This window comes from Erpetoichthys calabaricus, chromosome 2, assembly GCF_900747795.2.
Source record: "Erpetoichthys calabaricus chromosome 2, fErpCal1.3, whole genome shotgun sequence".
Taxonomy (NCBI): Eukaryota; Metazoa; Chordata; class Cladistia; order Polypteriformes; family Polypteridae; genus Erpetoichthys; species Erpetoichthys calabaricus.
The window spans coordinates 196,585,794-196,611,057 of NC_041395.2; the positions used below are offsets into that span (position 1 = coordinate 196,585,794).

Consider the following 25,264-nt stretch of genomic DNA (forward strand, 5'->3'; position numbering starts at 1 on the left):
TTTGAACACTGGATTTCTGTGTAGGCATTTCACTGTCCAGATTTACTTCAGCAGACTTAGCAAGCAGTTGTATTTGTAAAGTGTTCCCTTAGACACAAATGGTGCCAACAGCACCACTCCTGCAGATTTACATGGAGGAAACATAAACGGCTCCTGATCAGTCTGTCAATTGATCTGCAGTAAGTGACAGGATTACCAGTTTCTAAATTGCTAGTTGACAATGGCTGAGCCATCAGGTCAACACAGTTTACCCAAACAGAGGGGAATCTTACAAACCAGCATATGCAACACAGAATTTATTTTTACTGTTAAATCTCCTTAAAGATCCCTGCTTGGCCAAATGATTTACAACTCTCAGTTTTAATTGTTTTAAGAATTGTAACCAGGAGAAAGGAGAACTGCAGGACTACTTGATATTTTAATCTAACAGATCCCACTTTGTCATTTGGTTTACTAAAGAGAGGAAATACTTGTTAAAGATATCTGACATTACTGAATGCATTTGCAGACTAGGTTATGCTTCTTTATATTGTGCATACTGTATTATAACTGAATAAAGAGAAAGACATTACTCAGTAATTGTTTAGTCAAATAACAGTATAGAATTTAAGTACACAGAAATGTAGAACACACCTAAATGAAAAAAATGAACTGGACAAGGCACTTATAGCATCATGTTTTGAAGTAGTTAGTTTTAACTTTGACAGTGCTACATTATTATTATTGTCCCTTTCTTGGAAGGTAATGTGGAAAAACCATAAGAACAAAAACAGACCACCATCACCCTAGTCAGGCGCATTGAATTGGATGTTTCAAACGTCTGAGGAAGTAACTCCTGTTCTAGGTCCACGGTAATGAAAGCGGGTGATTGTTGTAATCTGAATACGGAAACCATGGTGTTAAGTCATTTTGGGCCAGTTTAAATTGGGTAACCTCAGAACCATTTAATAACATTTCAGCATGTTGGTGTTTTCAAAGCATAAAGGATATCAAGATCTTGGGCAGCTGATTTTCTTTTTTTGCCATTTTTAATTTAGTATTTTTTTTATCCAAACATTTTACCGTATTACATTTTCTTTATTGTGTTTCATAATTCATTTATTATGTGTAAGTGGTTTAAAACTAAAATGTTAAAGTGTATATTTTGTACATAATAAATGTGCCAGAACCAAACTATTTTAGAGCAGCTCCGTCAGTCCAGATGGTCTACTAAATCTGCATGGATGACTGTGTCTGTTATCTGTGCAGATCCACCTTTGGCTATGTAAGTGCATTTGCTCTGCTGCTATTGTGTTGAACTTTATCATACTGTATATAGATCGAAAATACTGTTTAGGATATTATGTACCAGATATTAACTATGTATCACTATAGGCCAGTCTTGTTCCTCTCATTTGTTGAAGTACAAACAAACAAGTGTTGATGTATATATTTGTGCAGACAAATGTGACGTAGCACTGACAGCAGCCCTTAATTTTACCAACCTGTACATACTTGTGTCTCATGTAAAATGTTTAGAAATGTACAAATAAAATGTAATTTTATTGTGTGGGTATAGGAATTGTTCAGAAACAGTAATACAGAGATATCTATAAGTATTTTTTATTAAATATTAACTATTTTGTATCTGCTGTGCATTGTGTATCATTTTTTACCCCATTGTACATTGTGCCTGACTGTTGCTTTACTAAACTTTCTTTCAATATATAAGTTTGTGATCGCTACATAATTTTCACTTGAACTAGTGCTCACTTACAGCAGGCATGTCAAACTGAGATCCAGGAGGACCACCAGCTCTTTGTTCCTGCCATTTGTAACCAGTTACTGCTGCTAACTGAACAGACTTATTTTGCCTCCATTTTAATTGACTTGATTTTTAAGATCCAGGGCTCTTCAGTAATTTTTTTCTTAACCAACAGCCAAAGACGACCAGCCAACTGAGGGGCCTTGTGCTGAGCTCCTGCACAACACCACCGTTGTTTCTTAATTAGAAGCCCACAGTTGCAGGTAATGAAACTTGCTGTTTAATTTGGTGACTTTTTGGAGTTCTCTTTCTGCCATACCAGACCTCCACACGATTGTTGACTTTGTTTTTTTTCTGACAGCACCACTCAAATGCTTGTGGACCAACACAAAGTGAGCTTTCTCAAGCTTTACTTTTGGGTTTTTTTTTAAGAAACAAGGATTCTGAATCTTAAAGTGCAAGTGTATAAAATGAAAACAAAAAAGTATATTCCATTAGTAGTAGTTAGTAATGCATTATTTAAAAAAAAAAAAAGTGGCTTAAGTGAAAACTTTTCAACCACTGTGACCTCAGAGTGTCTGAGTTTGCAACTGCTGACATGACAGATTGATGATTTGTTCCTGTTTTTATTTCTCATTAAAACATTTCATTTATCAATTTTCTGTTGATCTACAAGTGACAAATTATTGTTACCTGATATTTTACACAAAAGAGGATGTGGCCTCAGTAAAACTTGTGGCATATCTGCATTTTTGTTCCCCGGACTTGGTTCACAGCTACAGTTCCTTCCCATAAATTACTGGCACTCTTGGTAGAGATGAGTATAGAATGGGTTGTAAAAACATCACCTTAATCTTTCACTGAAAAAATTAGAGAAATGTACTCTTTATTTGAAGTAAATTTATTCTGGGGGAAGAAAAAAAAAATCAAATAATTATTTTTAACAAAAGCACATGTGCACAATTATTGGCACCCTTAGAAATGCTTATGAACAAAGCATAAGTGCATGTTTTTCCATTAATATCTACAGTATGTTTTATAAGTTTTAGAGTGTATAGAAACTGTCAAGCAGCAATCCGTGACTTCCTGCTTTAGTGTATCATTTAGTAACATAGGAAACATAAAAGAATATACAATTTAAATGAGAGAAAAGTGTATTGACTTTAATAAGTCGTCTGAAAATGTGCAAATCTCCAATGAGGGCAATAATTTGAAAGTCCAAACCAGCTGGCACTGTTACCAAGTAGAGGACATTAGGTTATTTGTGCCACCCCCCTGCACCCCCCCAAACCATCGCTAAAAACATGGTATGAGAGGTTACATAAGTCCACAAGAATCAATGCTGGAGAAATACAGAAAATGGTAGCATCTTTGGGAGACCCAGTCTCCAAAACCACCATCAGACGCCATATCCACAGCAACAGATTATTTAGAAGGTGTGCCAGAAAAAGTCTTTCCTGTCATTTAACCACAAATATGTCTGCAGTTTACTAAACAATACTGCATTTTGACTGGAACCGTGTTCTTTGGGCAACATGAACAGAAAATGTAGCTTTTTTTTTTTTGGCAACAAAGCTTCAAGACATCTACTTTGGTGAAACATGGAGACGGCAAAGAGACCATTCCAGAGGGCACATTCAAGTCTTTGAAACCTTACAAAGCCCACTGTAGACTATTTCACATTCCTTGATCATGGCTACACTGAGCTCTCTCTGTTTGGGTTCTTTCACAGGGCCTCAAAGAAAAAAATGAAGGGGTTAGGCTCACCAGGGGCCTCATGTATAAATGGTGCGTACGCACAGAAATGTTGCGTACGAACGTTTCCACGCTCAAATTGTGATGTATAAAACCTAAACTTGGCGTAAAGCCACGCACATTTCCACGGTAACTCATGCCCTGGCGTACGCAATTTCTCCACTCGGTTTTGCAGACTGGCGGCACCCAGCGTCAAAGCAGTGCTACTGTTCCTGTGTGGTTACCCTTTCTTTCTTAGATCCACATTCCTGACACGGCTTTATAAATACACTGAAGCTAACTGCATATTGTTTATTAGTGTAATGCATCTGATTGTAATTAACCTGCAGCAATATAATGGTCCAGGGAATAGCCATAGTATTCCAAATACCATAACTGCTTTAGCATCGTTACTCTCACTGCATCATCTTCTTCTTTCAGCTGCTCCCGTTAAGGGTTGCCACAGCAGATCATCTTTTTCCATATTACTCTCACTGCACCACTCGGAGTATTTATATCACTGTATCTGAGTGGGGAATCACAGCAGCAGCTAATTGGAAGGAGAATTATCGGTATACAGCATGAAGCAGACGCTGCCTGAGCCACGGCAAAACGTTTCAGAGACTTTCCTGTACAGACTTCGCAGTTTAGAAAAAGTTTCATCCCAAGAACTATAAACGCACACAATCAGTCCATCAAGTGCTCCTTGTAGAACTGTTTGTACTTATAAGTACAATTACCTCACTGTGAACTTGCACTACAGTTACAATATTGCACAACCTGTGTCACTTTATAAAGCACTTATTTGCATATGATGACGATATCATTAAGATGAAATGCAGCAAAATATGTTGATTATATTATACAGATAAAACTTTAACTTCATTTAAATAATCTATATTGTTAATAATTAAACATGTGAGGACACGGTGCCGCAGCGCTAGCTAGTTCACGGATTGTTCCTGCATTGCGTTGTATTCTTGCTGGTGCTGACGCGACACTGGTAGGATAGATGGATAGAATAATTAAACATGTACTACGAAGATATTTCAATGTTCCTTGAAAGTTTTGAATAATCGGCGTTCTAAGCTTACAAATGGCTTCACGTCTATTACAGAGCTGATTGTGTGGCGATTGGGTATTTGGAAAAAGAAAAGTAAGGACAGGAATTGGAGGTTAGTACGTTTGAAAGAGACAGTACTTCTGTAATAAATTATTTCATCGAAGGTCACGCATGGTGCAGCAAGCCTCTTGCGTGAGACATGAACAAGCACTGCGCCACCGTGTTCCCATGTTTAATAACATGCTTTCATTCCTATCATCGTGAAAAAGATATCACGTATACATCTCAGTATTTTAATTATTCAGAGAGCTGTAATATCACGAATGTAATGGATTCTGTGACCTGTCAGAGAAAGAGAGAGCCCGTTTAAGAAGCAGGTAGTGATTCACACACAGAACACATAGAAGATCAAATACAGAACAAAGCATTTAACGTGCTACTTTAGTTACAATGGGATTTGAGAAACTAGTAAATTAAACGATTTTAAGATGAAGTTTATGATGTTCTACTTTAATGTCAAAATAAACTACGTGATTAAAGTGGAAATTTCGAGATTAAAGTTGACATTTTGTGCTTATTTCCCCACTGTGTGCCTATTTTTTTTGTCTGTACCCTAATAAGCTTTCATATGACACTCAGACGGTGGGCTACGACTCGCCTTTTCACGGCGACTTTGATATGTGACTTCTTTTTTATTTCGGGCACTGTGCGACTTTGTGAACTTGAGTTTTCAAGTTTCTCCGATACTCTGGTGTCACTCGATCAACTTCCTTTTGTTGATTATACCACTGTTTAAACCAACAAATAGTATGTTTTTCCTTTGCCTCCACTTGGTATTCGCTGAAATTCTTATATTTTTTCCCGTGCTTTTCCCATTGTCTTTTCACAGAAGGCTATTTATATTGATTTGCATATTCAATGAGGCGTAATTCTGGGAGGAGTTGGGGCAGGACAGAAGGCGCGTGCACGTGCGTTACTTTTCACGCTGATCGGGATTTATGTAGCGGAAGAACGTGGAAGTTTACGTATGTACAGATTCCTGCATCTGGATTTTTCTGTGTGTACGCACATTCCCGCTTTTGTGCTTACGCCATGTTCTAGTGTGAGTTCTACACACAGCGTTATACATGAGGCCCCAGGTCTTTATGACCATCTAAAAGTTCAGTTCTTTCATTTTATCTTCCCTTTCATATCTGTCTATCTATATATAATAAACACCCTGCTTTGCCTTTCATTCACACACCAATTGAAGGTCCTACGTCTCAAAAGAAGGGAAAAGACCCAATGTTTAACTCTTTATCCTGTATACATACACGTTTAGTTTTACTCTACAGATTTAAAATGACATTAACAGGTAATCCAAGTATGAGTGTTGTAAAACAACTGTGACTGAAATCATCTTAACAGCTGTAAAGGTATCACAGCCTACCATAGGCAGAAGTGTAAAGATTTAGAAGTTCTGGGGGTTCTTTAATGTTTCGTCTATCTTACATAAAACGTTTACCGTTAATCTGGATACACTATAGGCATCAAGACCAGGGGGTCTGGTATGTCTTAAACCCCTGAACCGCCGCCAACCCAACGCCACTGGCACGGAATGGCCGCGGTGGTATTTCATTTACATATGACATTGGTTGCCGATTACTGCCATCCTTATTTGTTCTCTTTATGGCAAACGTTTTACACGGTAGTTCATCAAACGTAAGACATGATATGTGACGACTGGAATCCTAAATCCCCAGCACCGTCGTCACCCACCCAGCTCCACACTTTCGACAAATCCTTTTGACTTGGTGACCCGCTGGACTGACTAGAATTGTTTGAAAACCAAACACTTGCCGTCAAGTAACAGGGGTAACGGAGCACCCTGCCAATAATGACGCATGGTCACCTAATTGCGTTGAATATCCGAATTAGCATTCAAATAGTATTCAAGTGTGTAAATCAATTAAAACGACCAAGCAGAGACTAACGATTTTAAAAGCAATAGTGACCATTTGGGATTGTGAGAAAGCCTGAGGTGCAGTGCGGGTGGGATTAGCTCACAAATTGAACACCATAAAATCTACAGGCTGCTTGCCTTCAAGTCACGTACGAAGACGGTTTCAGATTTCCTTTTACAGGCACCATCTAAATGTGGGTATCGTGTGCTCAAACTGCGACCCTGTTAGACTTTGTACCTTCTCCTCTTTTCGGCGTGGCTATTCCTCCCGTATCTCGAAAGCTTGTTTGTTGGGTTGACAGTCGCCTTTAAGATCCCCCGTGTGGTGCTGTTAGTTCTGGCCCGGGCAAGCAAAACGCTGCAGAGATTTTAAAATGGCACGATCTATTTTATTTTTGAGCTGTTCGTTTATCGTGTTTACCGGGAAAACACCGACTGTAAAATGTGCACGCACGCATTATATTCCGATTGGAAGGTACCAGAAAATCTACATCAGACGCTGAAAAAAACGTCCGTCCATTCATCTATTTTCCAAAGCCGCTTCGGCATGCCGAATTCCCCCAGAAGCCTGGAATGTTTACGGAATGTTCTGATTGGCACACAAACGGAAGCTGCACTGACCCTGTAACCAAAGCAACAAATCCTCAGTCGATAAGCTTCTCAACACAGGCTGAGGTTTTTTTTTTAATTTAATCTGAAAAGGGGAACGAAGAAAAGGACCAACCAATCAGTGGTGAGTACAAGCGGCGTCGCTCTGCAAACTGTAACCAATGGAGTCGGGGACCATTTGATTAGGGGGGTGGGTTTACACCGAAAAGCTCCTCCAATTCGCCGAAGCCGAGTGAACATTGGCTTGTTTTACCTCCCGGATTTGTGCTTCTCTTTTCCCGAGCTGAGGTTGCCAAGTGTAATGCATGCTCAAGGAGGCAAGCAGGTATCTGTCGTTCAAAACGTTACCGCCTGCAGCCCTGGCTCCTTTTAGCAGGACTTGATGCGAGGCGAGCTACTTGGGCTTTGGGATGGCCAATCCGCTACTGACAGTTATCTAGTTCATTCAAGCCTGGCTTGATTTAGCAGACTTGGTACGCATGCGCCGCACTGTGGAGCCTACGCCAATGCAGCTCGCGGAGGAACTGTAAAGATGGCAAAAGAACGAGCGACCTTTTTCAACACTTCGGAGCTAGAGCTGTTAATGCAGTGCTATGATGACGAAAAAGATACAATATCCGCCAAAAGCAACACTGCGGCCTCTGCTAAAGCGCGACGTGAAGCCTGGCAAAGAATCGCGGATAGAATTAATGCGTAAGTAGGTCCTCAAGGTGCTAGAAATTAATGCGCACGGTCGCATCAGTAAGTAATGCTATACATGCATTGGCTGTGAAAGATAACAAAGAAGCATGTATTGTGATTGAAATAGCGCCACTTTAGAGTATTTCTTTACTTCATGTAACGGTAATAAAGGGGTGATTGTAAAAAATAGTTCAATTCCCATACGCTTCTTAGTGATTATTATTTCTTTTGTATATGGAGCTGCAATCCGAGGGGGGTGAAAAGAAGTTGGCAACAAGTGAAGACAAAATACAAGAACATCGTCCAAAGCGGTATGTATGCATTTGTGCCCCATAAGCCCTGGCTCGTACTACTATAAACTAGTAACTGAACATGTTCCCTAACTAGCTAACAGGAAGATGGAGCACTGGGAGACGGGAGGAGGCTCTGACCCTCCACGATTAACACTGGCAGAGGAGCTGGCGCTTCACCATAATTGTGCCAGGCAGATGATGGATGGCAAACCTGAGGGCAGCTCCTCTGAGCAGGTTCGCCCAACTGGTAGAAGTCCTTGTGTTAAAGGTGGGTAGAGACACTTACCAAGTACTGTGCACACATAGGCAACGTATTAAATCAGACTTGTTTGTTTCAGCCCCTGCATGCCCTGCCTCCCCTGTGGACCCTCCTGCCCCAATCCAGGCGCTGGACAAACAGGTTGTTCATGTAAGTTCATTCAGGTCCAAATGATACACTTTAATGGGGATCTGCTGTTTATTAGGTAAGCATGTTGGACTCGGCACAGCTTGGTTTTTAGTCATACTGTGATTTTGTTTTGCACTGTATAATGTAACTATTTTGATGGCATCTTTGTAGTGACATACAATCATAAGGTGTTTCTTTTTAGTTGAAGTGAACATTTGTTTATATATTTAACTGTGTACACAATTAAGTGGCTTGCTCACATCATATTTTAGGTGCTTTTACACCACCAAATTGGATGGGGTTTAACTGCTACTTGTAGATTTCTTGTTTGAATACTCCTGATTTAGATGTTGCTTCCTATGAGGTATGGTAAATGTAAATCATTCTGATATAGAAGTATTTGGTCAGCCTCGGATGGCAGCGTAAATGTTTAACCAACCATAGGCTGCAACTTACTAGAGCATCCTGTTTTTGCTTTTTATTTGGATAATATACGTGTGTGTGTGTGTGTATAATATAAATAACCTTGTATGTCTTCATATGTATATGTGTGTGCATATATATACTATAATAATAAATCCCTACCCACACCATCCAAACATTGACAAAATTTCCAATAACTTGCTTCTGTATAAACAGGGACTGAACTAGTAGAGAACATGTAATGAAGCTCACCTAATGCAAAACTACTTTTATACAACAATTAATTCTCCTATCCTTTTCCATATTAAACTGGATTTTTGTACATACAGTATACAGTGCATCCGGAAAGTATTCACAGCGCATCACTTTTTCCACATTTTGTTATGTTAAAGCCTTATTCCAAAATGGATTAAATTCATTTTTTTCCTCAGAATTCTAATGACAACGTGAAAAAAGTTTACTTGAGATTTTTGCAAATTTATTAAAAATAAAAAAATTGAGAAAGCACATGTACATAAGTATTCACAGCCTTTGCCATGAAGCTCAAAATTGAGCTCAGGTGCATCCTGTTTCCCCTGATCATCCTTGAGACGTTTCTGCAGCTTAATTGGAGTCCACCTGTGGTAAATTCAGTTGATTGGACATGATTTGGAAAGGCACACACCTGTCTATATAAGGTCCCACAGTAGACAGTTCATGTCAGAGCACAAACCAAGCGTGAAGTCAAAGGAATTGTCTGTAGACCTCCAAGACAGGATTGTCTAGAGGCACAAATCTGGGGAAGGTTACAGAAATATTTCTGCTGCTTTGAAGGTCCCAATGAGCACAGTGGCCTCCATCATCCATAAGTGGAAGAAGTTCTAAACCACCAGGACTCTTCCTAGAGCTGGCCGGCCATCTAAACTGAGCGATCGGGGGAGAAGGGCCTTAGTCAGGGAGGTGACCAAGAACCCGATGGTCACTCTGTCAGAGCTCCAGAGGTCCTCTGTGGAGAGAGGAGAACCTTCCAAAAGGACAACCATCTCTGCAACAATCCACCAATCAGGCCTGTATGGTAGAGTGGCCAGACGGAAGCCATTCCTTAGTAAAAGGCACATGGCCACCCGCCTGGAGTTTGCCAAAAGGCACCTGAAGGACTCTCAGACCATGGTCTGATGAGACAAAGATTGAACTCTTTGGTGTGAATGCCAGGCGTCACGTTTGGAGGAAACCAGGCACCACTCATCACCAGGCCAATACCATCCCTACAGTGAAGCATGGTGGTGGCTGCCGCATCATGCTGTGGGGATGTTTTTCAGCGGCAGGGACTGGGAGACTAGTCAGGATAAAGGGAAAGATGACTGCAGCAATGTACAGAGACATCCTGGATGAAAACCTGCTCCAGAGCGCTCGTGACCTCAGACTGGGGTGACAGTTCATCTTTCAGCAGGACAACGACCCTAAGCACACAGCCTAGATATCAAAGGATATCAAACTCTGTGAATGTCCTTGAGTGGCCCAGCCAGAGTCCAGACTTGAATCTGATTGAACATCTCTGGAGAGATCTTAAAATGGCTGTGCACCGATGCTTCCCATCCAACCTGATGGAGCTTGAGAGGTGCTGCAAAGAGGAATGGGCGAAACTGGCCAAGGATAGGTGTGCCAAGCTTGTGGCATCATATTCAAAAAGACTTGCGGCTGTAATTGCTGCCAAAGGTGCATCGACAAAGTATTGAGCAAAGGCTGTGAATACTTATGTACATGTGATTTCTCAGTTTTTTTATTTTTAATAAACTTGCAAAAACCTCAAGTAAACTTTTTTCATGTTGTCATTATGGGGTGTTGTGTGTAGAATTCTGAGGAAAAAAATTAATCCATTTTGTAATAACGCTGAAACATAACAAAATGTGGAAAAAGTGATGCGCTGTAAATACTTTCCGGATGCACTATACGTTTCCTGTGAACTTATTGCTAATTTTCAGGAGTTATAAGCTACAACTATAAATAATTTTTAATTCCTTAACTGCAATGAAGTACAAGTGGCTCTGGGGTTGCGGAAAGAGCGGACCCTGCCTTTAAATATTAGGAGCTAACATGAGGCAGGAATGATGACCCTGTCATACATACAGTACACAGCGATGGACACCATCAGGAAGCCAGATGCAGTAGTGAATTTTTTTTTTTTTTTTTTTTTAATGAATGCCTAATTTGACGCTCCAGGCTGTCATCAAGTCAACCTTCTGATATGTTAGAAGCTCAAATCAAGCCTGCATCAAATAGAATAATCTCTGACTATTGTTTGCCCTGTTTCATAGCTCTCACAAAGAGGAAGGCTTTTCCTAAATATGTAAGATATGCAAGAACACTTCTGCAAAGCCATCAAATGCAATGTTAGGACAGCTTTTCTGATTCAGTAGAATTTGACTAGGATCCTGTATTTAAGTGAGCATGCTTAGGGGTCAGTGGTGTAGATGTAACCAAAATCTTGTGATTTACAGACTTTTTGACACTGTTATATTCCAAGATGACATTTAGGTGCATATTGTTTTGGTGTCTTGAGTTTGTTTTATCGCCAGGTCCAGCTCAGCCTGGTCCAGGGCTGTGTGAAGTCTACATATCCCCCTGTACTTTAGTGGGGGTTTTTTCTCAGTTTGCTGGGTACTTCAACTTCATGGTACTGGAATTTGGCCTGGTGCCATTGTGCCAATTGATAGACTTGTATGCCACTTGTTCTAAGCAGAGTTTACTCTTGCCTTCTGCCTATTAGTGGCAGGATTGACTATATCTGTCCACATTATTATCCTACATGAAAAAGTTTCCGGCAATGGATCTTAAAATAAGGATCAGATGTGGGGGGGGGGGGGGGGGTAATTCAAAACCAACACGCATTATATAACCTTTGGCGGCACGCACGGCCAGGCTGAGACAGAGTACTTCCGCACAGGACAGCTGCATTACAAGCTAAGTGGCCATACCTGTCACTAGCTGACAGTGGTCTTCCTTAGCTAAAGAGCAGAAATGATGGCTGTGATTCCAGGGTTGTGGATTCATGTGTCACTTCTGCTGTCCCTGGGAGGACAACTAGAGAGAGAGAGAGAAGGAGCACCATGCTATTGCATTTTCTCTCTGGTGACACACACACTTTAAATGACTATTTTATTAAGTGCCAGAGACATTCTAGTACTTCCAGGCCATAATATTTTTGGAAATGGACAATAGTGCAGGTTAGCCATTCGGCAAGAAGAATAAAGCAATACAGTATCAAGAATCTACTTGGGGGCAGGTTGAGCAGCAACAAAGTATTGCTGACAGAAGATTTCTGGATGCGAGGGACGTCTCTTTCATGGCTGAGACAGGTGAAACCACCCTTTAGTTAACAGAAGCAACTCAGCTGCACCATTAAGCTGACCTTTATGGGGAAAAATGGCAGGTTAGCTAAGTATTGCACTAAATGTATGATACAAATATTCAAAACTGTGCATTTCAGGTTTACGTGCAAACTATCCTATGTAGGACAAGCTCCATCATTAGTATGAGAAATGTGTGTGGCGACGTCTGGTTATACAGTGCCATAACCTATCAAAAGTTGTTTTACTTTGTAGTAAGCATACAAAACAATATCCAATACGTAAAAAGTAGTAAAAACACTTGGCCTTAACTTTCATATAACACTAGGGGGCTTTACCCCCTGCTTGCTTCCCTTGCCAACCCCCCGGCCTGTGCTACGCGCCAGCCACTTCGCACCTCTGCCACTCCTGTATGTGGATTTCACTTTCACCAAACAACAACAACAAATCTTTTAATTCTCGCGGATACGCCTCTTCGTTGAGAAGAAACTCTTATTTTTTCCCTGATGCCAACACAAATTAGACGATCTACAAGTCTCCGACTTAAAGTTGAAATCTGAACAATATATTCGATCTGTTTTCGCCGTTGCGTTATTTCACAGAGTAATTTCCGTTTGCGATCTTTACTATCATTTTTTTTGAGACTTTCGAATTTTCCTACTTCCATTATCTCTAACCTGCTCTGCATGTGTATTGCGCCAACGTTTTTGAATTCTTTATGATGTTCTACTTTGTCATCCACTCTTTGTCTTTTATTTACGGCCCCGGGCATGGTTATACCTCTTGGCACAAAGTCTCATCTCGCGGGACGTGAAAGTATCTCTCACGTCTCATCCCAGGATTTTTTTTATTATAATTGAGAGACAATAATAGGCAAGTTGTTCAGCCTGCTGTGGCAGAGCAACATAAACCACACAGCCAAAACCAAAATGGCTTAGCAGCAAAGGGAATGTGCTAGAGCCACACAGTCTGAGAAGGACCTGAAGGTTAATGGCTACCCGTGACTCTGATCTAGCTTGAAAGAGCGTAAACAGCATTACTGAGAAGTCTCTGTGAGTATTATAATGTCTGCGAGTGCCTGTCATTTCATCTGTACTGTTAGGGGTGATAAAGGAGATCAGATGAGTCTAATAGTTTCTTAATTTTCTGTTTATTCTGTTAGAGGTTTGGGACCTTACAGCTGATCCTAACGCACGTCTTTGGGTTGTAGAAGAAAATGGGGGGACCACTTGTTTGGCCAAATAGGTGTTGCCTTTTTTTTTTTTTTTTTTTTAGTGAATATGTAACAAATCTTTGGAGGAAGGTGTTTTTAAATGATATGAATTCCCAATTAAATGAGAAGAGAAGACACAGAATACTGACCTCACCATAATAAAAGCAATAAGCCAGACCACTTCCAGGCCACGTTGTTCAGTTCTGACTGAGCCTTTGAAATTGTATTTTACAGAGGGAAACACGGCCAAATGAAGCAGGAGAGAGAGGCATGAAAGAAACCTACAAACGGTATTTGGAAGAAGAAATGGAATATCGTAAGGTGAAGAGGAGACTGCTCGAAAAGCAGATGATAAAGTTAGATCTGGAAATACAACTGCTAGAAAAACAGCTGCTAGTAAGTTTACTTTCCTTGAAGAAACTATCTAAAATCTGTCTTGAAACAAGTAGAAGTGATCACATTTATTATCTTTTTTACAGGACAAATCCTCATGATTGGAATAAAGACTCGTTCCACTTTTTGCCTGATTTGTGAGATTGATTTGGGGTGAAGGTTAGATTAGTTCATCTGCCTTGAGTATATAGTGGTGGACAACCCTAGGGCGATAATGGTAGTAGGTTGCAAAGGATCAAGGATGAATGGTAGGATGCATCAGTGAGCCCTTGTGTGTCTTGGAGGGAGATCAACTTCTGAGGTATGTAGCATTATTATTTAAAAGCCAAATTAAAATATTTTATGCCAATAGCTTGATTAATTTACAAGTGGACACTAGCATATTTGGGCACTTGCCCTTAAAGGCTGGGACACATGTCACAATTGTGTTAATTTTATCCTCTAAAAGTAAACTGATAACTACACTGTCAGCCATCAATGTATCAGTAGTGCTTTAATCTGTATTGTCTTCAGTACTTGGTGTGCAGTAATGTTTCTTCAGCCTGGTAATCAACCTGCTCAAGAAGCATCCAGGCATCGAGTATCTTCAACCTGTCAAGGAACCGTGGTTAGAGCTGCTGGCTTGGTCAACAACATACTTCTGCAACTCTGTGCGTAAGACCTCCGTAGTTAGAGATTCTCTCCTTTTAGTGTCTGCAAAGAGGCAACATTGCTTTGAATGGCTAATGCAAGCTTGGCCAGGAGGAGGTGATCAGTAATGGATGGTGATGCTCATACACCACCAAATGAAAAATCTTGATTGGAAGTTTTTTCCTGCTCATTTGAAAACCACCTTAATCTTTCAAAGAACAAGACATGTTGGTTCTCCAATGCCTGCGTAAGGGGGGGGGACCCAAAATAATGTAAATTTTAGTTGCCCTGTACCATGGTGGAGTGCTGCTGCTTCAACCTTGGACATTTGGGTTCAAATCCCATCCTAGTCACTGTGTGAAGCTCCTCCGCAACGATTTTGTAAGGGTGTGTATCCACACACTTGTTGAGTAAAGACTGTAACTTGTCCCAAAGTAATGTGGGTATGTGCCTCATTATCTTGTGATGACTCTGTCTAGAGATAGTTCCCATGCTTTTTGCTTGATACTGCTGGGATGGGCTTTGGCCTCCATTAAATGGGCTCAGAAAATTTTTAAGGATGGATGATATATATGTGATAATTTTAGAAAGATTTACTAAAAATCATTCAGCTTTTCAGTAAAGGCCACATTGGTTAGTGCATCAGTGTCATGTTGACTGATTCAGAAGCACTAAAAACAAGATTACACAAATGTATGTCTTGTCTTGCAGAAACTAGTCTTTAAATAAAAAATTTAACAGATACAAACCAGTCCATGATAATCGCTTTACTTAAACTACAAGCGAAGGGAGTTCCATTTTAAGCAGTTCAGCAAAAATCCATTCTGCCAGCAAATCCGAGAGGGCTGTGATGTGTTATTTCTTATTAAAAAGTTCTTGTATGGGTTCCATGTCTTTAAAGTAGACTGGTTATTAAAAATGAAGAAAATGGACACCTCTATCAATATGTCAGTTTCACCACCAAGGTCTGCTGTTTGTTTGATAGATGACTATACATGGGTCCTTTGTCCGTGTGTCTGACCTTGTACTCTGGTAAGGGGCTTCTTCATGCCTTTCACCCATTGGTCTTTCACAAACTATAACTGAAAAGTCAAGATTTAACAATTGTATTTAGCATTTTCACTGTAGATGGCATAGTGGTTAGTACTGCTGCCTTATAACTCCAGAAGAGACCCTGTGACAACCTTTTCAGTCAGTGAGAACATGAAGACTCCATATTGACACTATCGATGTGTGCCGTTTCTGGGTATTTCAGTTTTCAGCCACATCCTAAATATGTGCATATTAGACTTCTTTTCATTTGTAAGCTGCCAAGTATAGGCAGCTGCTCCACAAATGCAAGTACAGTAAAGTGTATTTTTTGGTTTCCTGCTGGTTTTTTTTTTTTTTTTTTGTTTTTGTTTTTAATAACTCCTAGTCTTACATTAGTTCATACAGTTTCACAGATCCAGACCGTTCCACTTTAAACTATGTCGTTCGATATGTATGGCATTATTGCTGTCCAACACTTAAGTTTTTGACAGCTGGTATTTTTTCCATTGTTAAGTGTTTGTAGTGCAGCACAATAGACAGTGTTTGTATTTTGACAGCTTTTTACTTCCTGTTTGTGATGGACCAGAATCCAGACCATAGATGCTTTCTCCCTTGTACCAATTGCATCCACAATTTGCTCTAGTATCCACCACCTTTTGTAATGGAAAAATGTGTATTTTTGGGTTGATGAATTCCTAAAGCTGCAAGAACTGGTAGACATTGTAGAATGATTAAGTCCCAAAATATACTACCCCTCAGCCACTGCTGCAGGATTCCACCCAAGAATGCACACAAACAAACAATACTCCCTTTACACACCATGTAATAGACTTGGATCATTTTCTCCAAGGTAGTTGCAGCTCCCTTATTTACACTCCACTCTTCTCTGCCGTAGATGAAAGGGTTTATGTGTTGTTACACCTAAGGGAATCGAGGTAATAGCAATACACATTGGTCCATCCACCTGTAGACTTGTCTTTTATATTCCTGCATCTTACTGCCATGGTTTAGTCCCTGCTATTTTTGTCTTGTTTGTTACAGAACACGATTTTAAAGTGGTGATATAATAATTAAAGGTACACCCAAGCTAGGAAAAAAAAAACCTTTTCACAATGACCAGATGTTGCAAATATTTGGGATTGCTGCCAATGAATGGAGCTAACCAAACTAGGTCAGTTCATAAGCGTGTAAGGAAGTTCATACTGCTGCTATAGCAAAGCATGAAACCTCCTCAGTTGTTGGTATTGGATGAAGAACGACAGGATCTTTAGATACATGTAATTCAGTCTTATGAAGTAAAGTACATGTGACAGTGGGAGAGTGCATTCGGTGATGGGAGTGTTTGTGTCAGGGAGGATTTAACCCCAGAGATGTGGTACCGTCCATGGACAGCCAAGTAATGCCTCTGGCTAAAGGTTGGAATTCATTCACAATATTCATTACCTCAATGACTGTGTGTGTTCGAGCACATGCAGTCACCCATCATATGACTTTTCAGAGCAGATCTTCTTCATGTGATTTTTGTGATTTGTGATTTTTTTTTTTTTTTTTCCCTACACAAGCACCTTTCCGTGGCCAGCCGTTTTCTCAATCCTGTTTGCAATTCAGTGTATGTCACACATACTGGGATTCCACCCCACATCATTAATGAAGGAAAAGGTGCGCCGCGGGTGCCTGCTTTCACCTTATATGACTCCATATATGTTTATATCAGCAACTTTTTTTTTTTTTTTAAACTAAATACTAAGAAGCCCATTCAGGAGTAAAAAGATACTTAGTTTTGCCTGAATTTGGATCGATTCCTCATGACACCCATGTTGTACACCAATTTCTGTGGAATTTGGACAAAGCGATTGTGGGTATAATTTTTATTTTTCCCCCAGAATATTTTTCAAAGGTTGTTTTCAGTCAGCACAAACACATAACAAGTAGGTCAACCCTGCGTGGACAGTGCTTGGAGTAGTTAGAAAAGCGCTATAAATGTAAAGAATTATTATTATTAACAACTGGCAAGCTTTATCCAAGTGTACTAATTTGCAATTTTCCATGCTGTTTAAAACAATAACTTAAAATCCTTAGGAAGCCAGAAATTACAATGAACAAGGAGAATGGATAGATACCATTGTGAAAAAATGTACATCTTTCTGTGAAAGTACAATGCACACTCCTAAGGATTGCTGTAATCACCTACCAGGCTTCACGTAAAGGAAACAATCTGACAAAATTAAGAAAGCATTTTGGGTGAAATCCAGCAGTGGAGGAGACTATGGTGCAGGTTCGCATGAGACACACAGATGGTGATATTCCCATTGTCTGAGGCCGCACACATGATACGTGTCCATCTTTAGGTTTTTGTTGTTTGTTTGTAGGAACGTCAGATTTGGTGCTGTACTCCCTATAGTTTCTAACCCATGTGCCTTCTTAATAAAGGTTTAAGAATTACATTTCCATTTGCTCCCTTACAGTAACAGCCACTATGAAAGATGCTACATGATATAAAGACCAAACAGTACCCTCCTCAGATTAGATATTCACTAGGAGGGTATACAAGGTCTGTCTGGAAAAAGTCCAGCCATTGTTAATATAACGTGAACAGCTTTCGCAGCATCAGTGTAACATGGACATGTGTGAACAATGATGACTTCGCTGGACTAGTCAGTGGAGGGTGCTAGATGCCGTTGAGTGAGCATAATGTGTGGCCATCGCATTCAAAATGACTGAGCAAGTAGAGGAACAAATCTTTATCAACATTTGCGTTAAGCTTGAACATTCATCCGCTGAAACTATTTGGATGATTCAGAAGGCTTTTGGGGATAATGCAGTGAGTACAGTGCAAATAAAATGGCCCAGATTTGGCACCCTGTGACTTCTGGCTTTTCCCATAACTAAGATCACCTTTGAAAGGGAAGAAATTTCAGACCATCAATGAGATTCAGGAAAATACAACGATGCAGCTGATGGCGATTCCAATAAAGGATTTTGCAGAGTGTTTTGAACAGTGGAAGAGATGCTGGGAGAACTGTGTGAGGTCCCAAGGTGCCTACTTTGAATGGGACTGAGGTGTCATTGTCTTATGTACAATGTATTTTGTATCTTCTTCAATAAATGTATCTCTTTTTCGTATTACATGGCTGGATACTTTCTGGACAGACCTCGTAGATTTAAGGTTTGGATCACAAGAATAAGTCTGTAGTCAGAGACAGAATTCAATCACTGAATCTGAAAATCTTGAAAGATAACATTGAAAAAGCAGCTAGGGCTCAATTTAGTAGCAAGGTAGGAATGAATAATGGGCCACAGAATCAAAATATTTCAGTAGATTAGAGGAGACCGGACCTGTGATCATGTGCCTCTCAAGTCATAAATAAATCGGCTGTCTGGATTTAGTGATGAGTGTACTGAAGTTGTAGTGTTTAATAAAGAGTGGAAGTGAAATCCCCATTTTTATCTCTAATGTGAATTCGATGGAGTTTCATTGCCAATCATGTAAGAGGCAGACTCTCTGTAACAGGCATGTTAAGAGCTTCAGAGTGAGTGACATTAATGGAGCAGCTCTATTATCAGTCATAATTGGGGCAAAAGTGGCTGTCAGTCACATTAAAGATAGGCCCTGTACTGTTAAGTATGTTAGCGGCAGAATCACAGAGTGAAAGACAAAGTTGGAGCCTAAGCAAATACTTAATTTCAGCCTCAGTCAAGCAAGTGAGGGGTTGTCACTGTTAGAGAGGGAACCTCACTAATGTGGCTCCACACATTCAGTCACAGTGGAGATAAAGCTTGCTAAAGGTGTGTCGGTGCTGGGAGAAAGGCACATTTCAAACATAGACCAACTGTCAACGACATTGTCTCACACAATAAAATGTTTTGCAGTTACGCAAGAGATGGAACCTCTTTAGCTTGTTGCACAAACCATCTAGCTGTCAGGCAGGTTGGAGATGGTGGGCTCTGCATTATTATTTTTCTGGTGAGCACACAATTGAAAAACACCTGTCAAGAAATAAATGTGTAAAAGTGGTGTTAGGGTTTGGTACACTAAAGAAGTGAACTGCAGCCAAGACATGGGGATGCTTACCAGCAGCAAAAGACAGAATGATTGCTACCCAGCCAAGGATGTAGGACCAAGAGAACCGCCAGTCAACAAACCGCTTCCCAAAGAAGTGCACTGTTACCCCAGTGTAAATGGCAAGAGCAAGAAGTGCTAGGAAACCTACAGGTAAACAAAAAAAAATTGACGGGGAGAGACTTTCAGAGAGCACAGCCAAAAGCTCGGCGCACCTTGTTGGTGAGACACTCCAGGTCATAACTGATTACTTTATTGTGCCATAGAGTCCAAACGGTCCCTCCAGTAGCATCTACAAAACACCTTTACTATTAAAGAAAGCTTAACATGATGTTAAAAATGTCACAATTCCATAAGGATTTAGTCTGGGCAACAAGTCAGGAGTACAGAATATATAGCAAACTATTCATTGGGCCAGTCTTGAACTAAAGGCTACAAAGTGGTTACAGTCTTGTGTCCATGCAGTTAATAACACCAGAAGTAAGAAGCTGGGGTTATATGAAGACATCACAGCACAATAACGTATAGTCGTAATTTACTAATGTAACATTTTAGGCTGTCTTTCCACATGCCTGCTTGCAGGACCTAAGTCATTTTCCCCATGTGCCTCATTTGCCCTAGAAAGCCTGAAGTTAACACTTTGACTAACCCTCTTTGTCAGTGCCATGTGGCAATGATTTGGGTTTTTGCATTTACACTCTGCTTGAAAGCAACAATGGGTTCAGGCTGTTGTAGGGAGAAATTAGATCTTCAATGCATCTAATAAATATTTTTCTTGTTTTCCTCATGAGAAAAGCTGGTTATTGACACTGAAAAAATTCAAGAGGGACAACAACTTACCAGAGATGATCAGTGCAATGCCAGCCATCTTCACTTTCTTGTTCTTGGCTCCATTCACAAAGGCACTCAAGCCTAAGATGATGCCAGTGAAACAGCTAAGGATGGCCAACAACATAAATGCACGTGTGGCATCCCAGAATGCTGCAGAGAAAACATAAGTAAATTTAAATTAAATGAAAGGAAGCCAGGCAGACAGGTTTTGGACTTGTTTCATGAGTCAAGCAAAAAATTTCAAATGGGGCAGTGGATTTGTGCCTTCTAGTACCTTCCAGCTTCCAATCTGAGCAGGTAGATCTACTAAGGGTGTTCTCCTCAATCTGACAGGAATATTCAGCTGCCAGATTCTAAAGCCACTGAAAACTGGAGGTGAATTGCTGAGCTGCTTCAGCCTTATTTTCTGACACGCATTTATTTTGAGTTCCTAGTATGCCTTTGTTCTTGGCAGGACACTTGAGTATGTGGCATTGCCAGTGGAGCACAACCTTACTAGATGTTGTGCAAAATAAAATGATTATTAAATGTTCATAACCCTCATCTTTGTTTTAAATATTATTTTCTAAGTTCTACCATACGCTCAATATAATTTATCTAAAAAAAATTGTCTTTGAGTTGGTGCCAAACCTGTTTCTGGTATATGCAGATGGCCCTACAGTGTTCTTGGTAATTCCCTTGGGGGGATGTGTGTGTGTGTGTGTGTGTCCACAATTACAACCTTAACTTTTCAGTGTAGTGATAGGGGCTTGAATACTAGAGCCAGGCATTTAAACTTTAGGATATTAGAACCTTTGTTTTCTTATCACGTATTTACTGTTTGTCCCTTTAAAGCACAGGTGTCGAACTCCAGGCCTGGAGGGCCGCAGTGGCTGCAGGTTTTCATTCTAACCCTTTTCCTAATCAGTGACCAGTTTTCACTGCTAATTAACTCATTTTCCCTTCCTTTTAATAACTCTGTTTTTAAGGATTCCGTCCTCTGAATTGATTCGTTTCTTCATTAAATGGTAGCCAAACAAAAATGAGACGTGAAACGAGCCAACAGATGACCAGCTAAACTGGAACATCAAACTCCAACCAGTTTCTTAATGAGAAGCCAATTCTTGCTGTTAATTAAACCCATTACTTAATTCCATAGCTTGCTGCTGCTCTCATTCTGCTACAGCAGACATTTCCCAAAGTATTGATTTTCTGTTTCTGATTATTGACCTGAGAAATCAACCTTACCGAGACCCTCACCTTTCTTTATGTTCAGATAATGTGGTTAGCTGGTCACCTGTTTTCTCATTTTGTATCTCATTATTGTTTGGCAGCTAATTAAGGAAATAGAAAGAACTAAGGGGTCTGAGTTGAGTTAATTAAATCTAAGGCAAAAGAAGTTAATTAGCAGGGAAGACAGGTCACTAATTAAGAAGGTGGTTAGAAAGAAAACCTGCAGTCATTGCGGCCCTCCAGGACTGGAGTTCGACACCCCTGCTTTAAAGGTAGCCATTGCAATTAAAAAAGCAGATTAACATCAGTAATCCAGTGAGCACAAGACATTATGTTGATCAGATGGGACTAAGTGGCATTTTGATCTTTACTCACTACTGAGGAGGACCACCTGACCATACTAAATTTGAATAGCTACCAAGTTGCTTATGTGTACACCTTCCACTTTGTGGAGATGTGACAAGTATGATGCTCCTGGTGAGAAAAGAATATGTATATAAATAAAAAATCAGATGGAGCAGCAAACTCCTGTCCAAATAGCAGTTAGCACTGTTAGTGAACGGCCCAAGTCTTGTCTTTGAGTCATGTAATGTGTGTTGTCCATATCTGTATGTTCTGTCCATGTTACTGTGGCTTGTCCTATTTCAACTTAAAGCATTCAAGTCTAATCTTGAAGTGTTGCCATTTTTCAGTTTAGGTAGTTCATAGACGATAGAATTTCCGGAAAGCTCTAAAACACACTTAGCATTTAAATCTATATTGTTGTATTTCATCAGATAATAATTATGTCACATTGAGACAGATGTGGCACCAGCATCCAATTATTTGATTACTTTTTTGTGACACAAATGCTTAAGTAAACTAGCTTGTGTCTCTACTCATAGCAAAAGAGGGACAGATAATATTAGTTTGCTAAATGAATGTTTGTTATTGAAGTCTGGAATAGCGCCACCTGAATTTTCATGCTAAAAACACACTGGGCATAGCTGCTTCTGCTGAGATGACAACCAGAAGCTTTCTCTTACTTTCCTTTGGGCTGAAACATACCTACAGTGATGGTGTGACTGTGGCACTTGTGGTTAATGCAAAACCTCCAAAGCCCTTGACTGGCCAAACTCCCAGAGTAACGATACTGCATCCAGAAATCAGTAGAAGTGGAAACAATGAGTAGCACCAGGGCAGAAACTCCACAGAGTGTCCCCCCACCAGCTAGTGTATACAGCATGAAGAATCTTGCAGTAACTGAAGGGAAAAGAAAATATGAAAAACAGCAAATGTAAGTTCAAGTGTTGGTATGGATGGGTCATGAGGAAAATACCTGTCCATCCATTTGTTCTGCTTGATAAGGGGCTAGTTAAGAGCATACTCACACGCCCCAAATGAGTCACAACAGGCTAAGTCACAGTCACCAATCCACAAAGCATACACAAGTCAGGGACAGTGTTAAGAGTGAGCAAGATGGCTAAAAAGGGAAAGCGGAGGCAAGTAAACAACACAAAGAAATAAACAGGAAAAATAGCAGCAAGGTGGCACAGTGGTTAGTCCTGCTACCTCAGAGCATCCGTGTCCCAGCTTTGAATCCCAGGACTGTCTGTGTGGATTAAATCATCCATTCATGCACCCTGCAATGTACTGACATTTCATCTAGTTATAAATTGAATGCCAACAAAAGTGACAAAAGAAGGCATGCAGTAATGGAATAAACTGAAACTTTGCATGGAAGATGAAAAGAGGGGTGCTGAAGAGTAAAACAGGAGACAAGAGGAAGAAAGAATAATGAAGGAAAGCAAGTAATCAAAAAATTTGAAAAGCAGACATGGCATTGAGTAGCACACACAAATCAAGAAATAAACATTAAAAAAACAAATGGGAAAAGAACAATACTGGCAATGACTACACGCCTGGCATTTGACCCACTACTCTAACTCCACAGGCCTTAACTTTGATTAAATTGAAGATGACAGCCCCACCCAGTCACCCATCCATACCTCACACACTCTCTCGATGTCTCTGTCTCCCTTTCTCTGCCGCTGTTATGCGCCTGCCGCTCTGCTTATCCCTTTTAAACATCCCCCAGCATGACCACATTGTTCTCACCACAATGGAGAGAAAGATCGCGGGCAGCATGTGAGGCCAACTAATCCCCGTCTCATTCTTGCTCTCTATTGTGTCCCTTCAGCAGATGCACTGGCTGTCTTCTACATGGATCTTCTCCCTAATGGCCATTTAGCATGCCTTTGGCTAGTGGTCCACTCTTTTTTTCCCTCTCTTCCTGCTTCTAACCATCCTTCCATCCATCCACAGTAACCGCCAGGTATCGAGTTCAGATTTGTCCATCCTAACAGAATTGGGGAAAAAAAGCACAATAATTAATGGATGTGTTCTCACCCTACCACAAACTCCATTCACAAACGCCCAACCTACACATTTTTGGACTGTGGAAGGAAAATACATATAGATATAGAACGAGAATATGCAAACTTAAAACACAGCACCATAGTGTGAAGGGAGGCTCTTGTAGTGCCAAGTTCCTATTTTGTTTTATGAAAAAACAAAAGGCAATTATTATCATAGAACTGAGTCATCTGATGCTGTACTTGAAACATTCACTCATGGACAGCAGTGAGCACTAGGCATTTGTGAAAGGCACTTGAAGAAATAAAAACTAGTCACTTAGGCCAGGTTTACACTGTTGCCTAAATACAGATTGGATCTTGGTGTAAACACCTAAAAACCATGTCGTATCAGAGTAAAGGCAGATCTTCTGTCAGGGCACCCTGGTCGGCAGCGGGCCTTTTCATATCGTACTGTACATTATATCATAAAGGGCTGAGCACACATTTAAATTTCTGAATTTAAATCCCCTAGCTTGGACTAATAATGCACTCAAACTTCCACTGGAGACCCCAACTCTCGCTGTAATGTCTGAGTGATCATGCGATGAAAGCAACATGGGGGTACCAGAGCACACTCAATTAAAGAAATGGTTAACATAGCGCTCAAATCTCCTTGGGGGGGGTGCTTTTCATTAATGAACCCAGGGGCCTCTGGGAGTCTTAATCATGCCTTGGGTGCAGAGCAGGAGTCCAACCTATTGATGTCCAACTTTGAAGTTCCCCATTGTTAGGAAGAAGTGAGTGAGTGAGACTACAGTCAGTACAGTTAGTATGTCCCATAATTTCAAAGTATGCCATGGAAAAAGTGGCAGAGGGGGCCACAATGGAAAGGAAGGTACTGTGTGATCAGTGTCACACTCCACCTGTTCTTTGAGGTAACCCTTCAATGACATCTAACACACTGGGGAAAGCCATCCTGGCTATTTGCTAGTTCACCACCCTTGCAAAAATATTGTTGTATGACTGGAATAACGTTTTGTGAGGTACTATTTAATGAAGCAGGGTCTGTGGCAGATGACTGTCCATTCTGATAGTTGTAGACCTGTCTGCAATTGGTGTCGGTCTGTGTGCATGTAGACATGTAGATTTTTTAAATAATGTTAATAGGAGTAATTACAATGTAAAGTAAAATCAATAAGGACAACAACATAGCTTTTGGTCTAACCAATAAAATGTAAAATAAATAAATTAAAAATTACTAGATATGCAAATAGCATTATTTCTGCCCCCATGTGGTACCCCTTATGAAATTTTGTTTGCACTGATACCGTTGCACTCTTCTAATAGATTCAAG

At 40.3% G+C, this 25,264-nt stretch overlaps 2 protein-coding genes across 3 annotated transcripts; one reads left to right on the forward strand and one right to left on the reverse strand.

Annotated features, from left to right (window-relative positions):
• The first annotated feature begins 7,302 nt into the window (after positions 1-7,302).
• On the forward strand, positions 7,303-14,694 carry LOC114646643 (uncharacterized). Its single transcript, XM_028794923.2, has 6 exons — positions 7,303-7,785; positions 8,014-8,084; positions 8,161-8,334; positions 8,405-8,475; positions 13,651-13,812; positions 13,896-14,694. Exons 1-6 carry the CDS (start codon positions 7,625-7,627, stop codon positions 13,908-13,910), a joined length of 654 nt encoding a protein of 217 aa, XP_028650756.1. The 5' UTR covers positions 7,303-7,624; the 3' UTR covers positions 13,911-14,694.
• Positions 14,695-17,639: 2,945 nt separating this feature from the next.
• On the reverse strand, positions 17,640-23,956 carry lim2.2 (lens intrinsic membrane protein 2.2). 2 transcript variants are annotated; one of them, XM_028794926.2, is made up of 5 exons: positions 23,672-23,956; positions 22,622-22,816; positions 20,372-20,512; positions 19,544-19,678; positions 17,640-19,458 (listed from the first exon to the last, which is right to left on the reverse strand). In XM_028794926.2, the coding sequence occupies exons 2-5, from the start codon at positions 22,797-22,799 to the stop codon at positions 19,385-19,387; spliced, it is 528 nt and encodes a 175-aa protein (XP_028650759.1). In that variant the 5' UTR covers positions 22,800-22,816; positions 23,672-23,956; the 3' UTR covers positions 17,640-19,384. The 2 variants fall into 2 exon arrangements, with proteins under 2 accessions (XP_028650759.1, XP_028650757.1); XM_028794924.2 differs by having other exon boundaries at positions 23,563-23,956.
• Between the last annotated feature and the right edge of the window lie 1,308 nt (positions 23,957-25,264).

Bases quoted from the DNA above. Each gene is read 5' to 3' on its own strand.
- lim2.2 (XM_028794926.2), bottom strand. From the start codon at position 22,799: ATGCTGTATACACTAGCTGGTGGGGGGACACTCTGTGGAGTTTCTGCC. The intron at 20,513-22,621 runs GTATGTTTCAGC...TTTTCTCTGCAG, and splicing joins CAGTCACACCATCACTGTAG to CATTCTGGGATGCCACACGT. The intron at 19,679-20,371 runs GTAAGTTGTTGT...GTTTACCTGTAG, and splicing joins CATTGCACTGATCATCTCTG to GTTTCCTAGCACTTCTTGCT.
- LOC114646643 (XM_028794923.2), top strand. From the start codon at position 7,625: ATGGCAAAAGAACGAGCGACCTTTTTCAACACTTCGGAGCTAGAGCTG. The intron at 7,786-8,013 runs GTAAGTAGGTCC...TTGTATATGGAG, and splicing joins ATCGCGGATAGAATTAATGC to CTGCAATCCGAGGGGGGTGA. The intron at 8,476-13,650 runs GTAAGTTCATTC...TGTATTTTACAG, and splicing joins TGGACAAACAGGTTGTTCAT to AGGGAAACACGGCCAAATGA.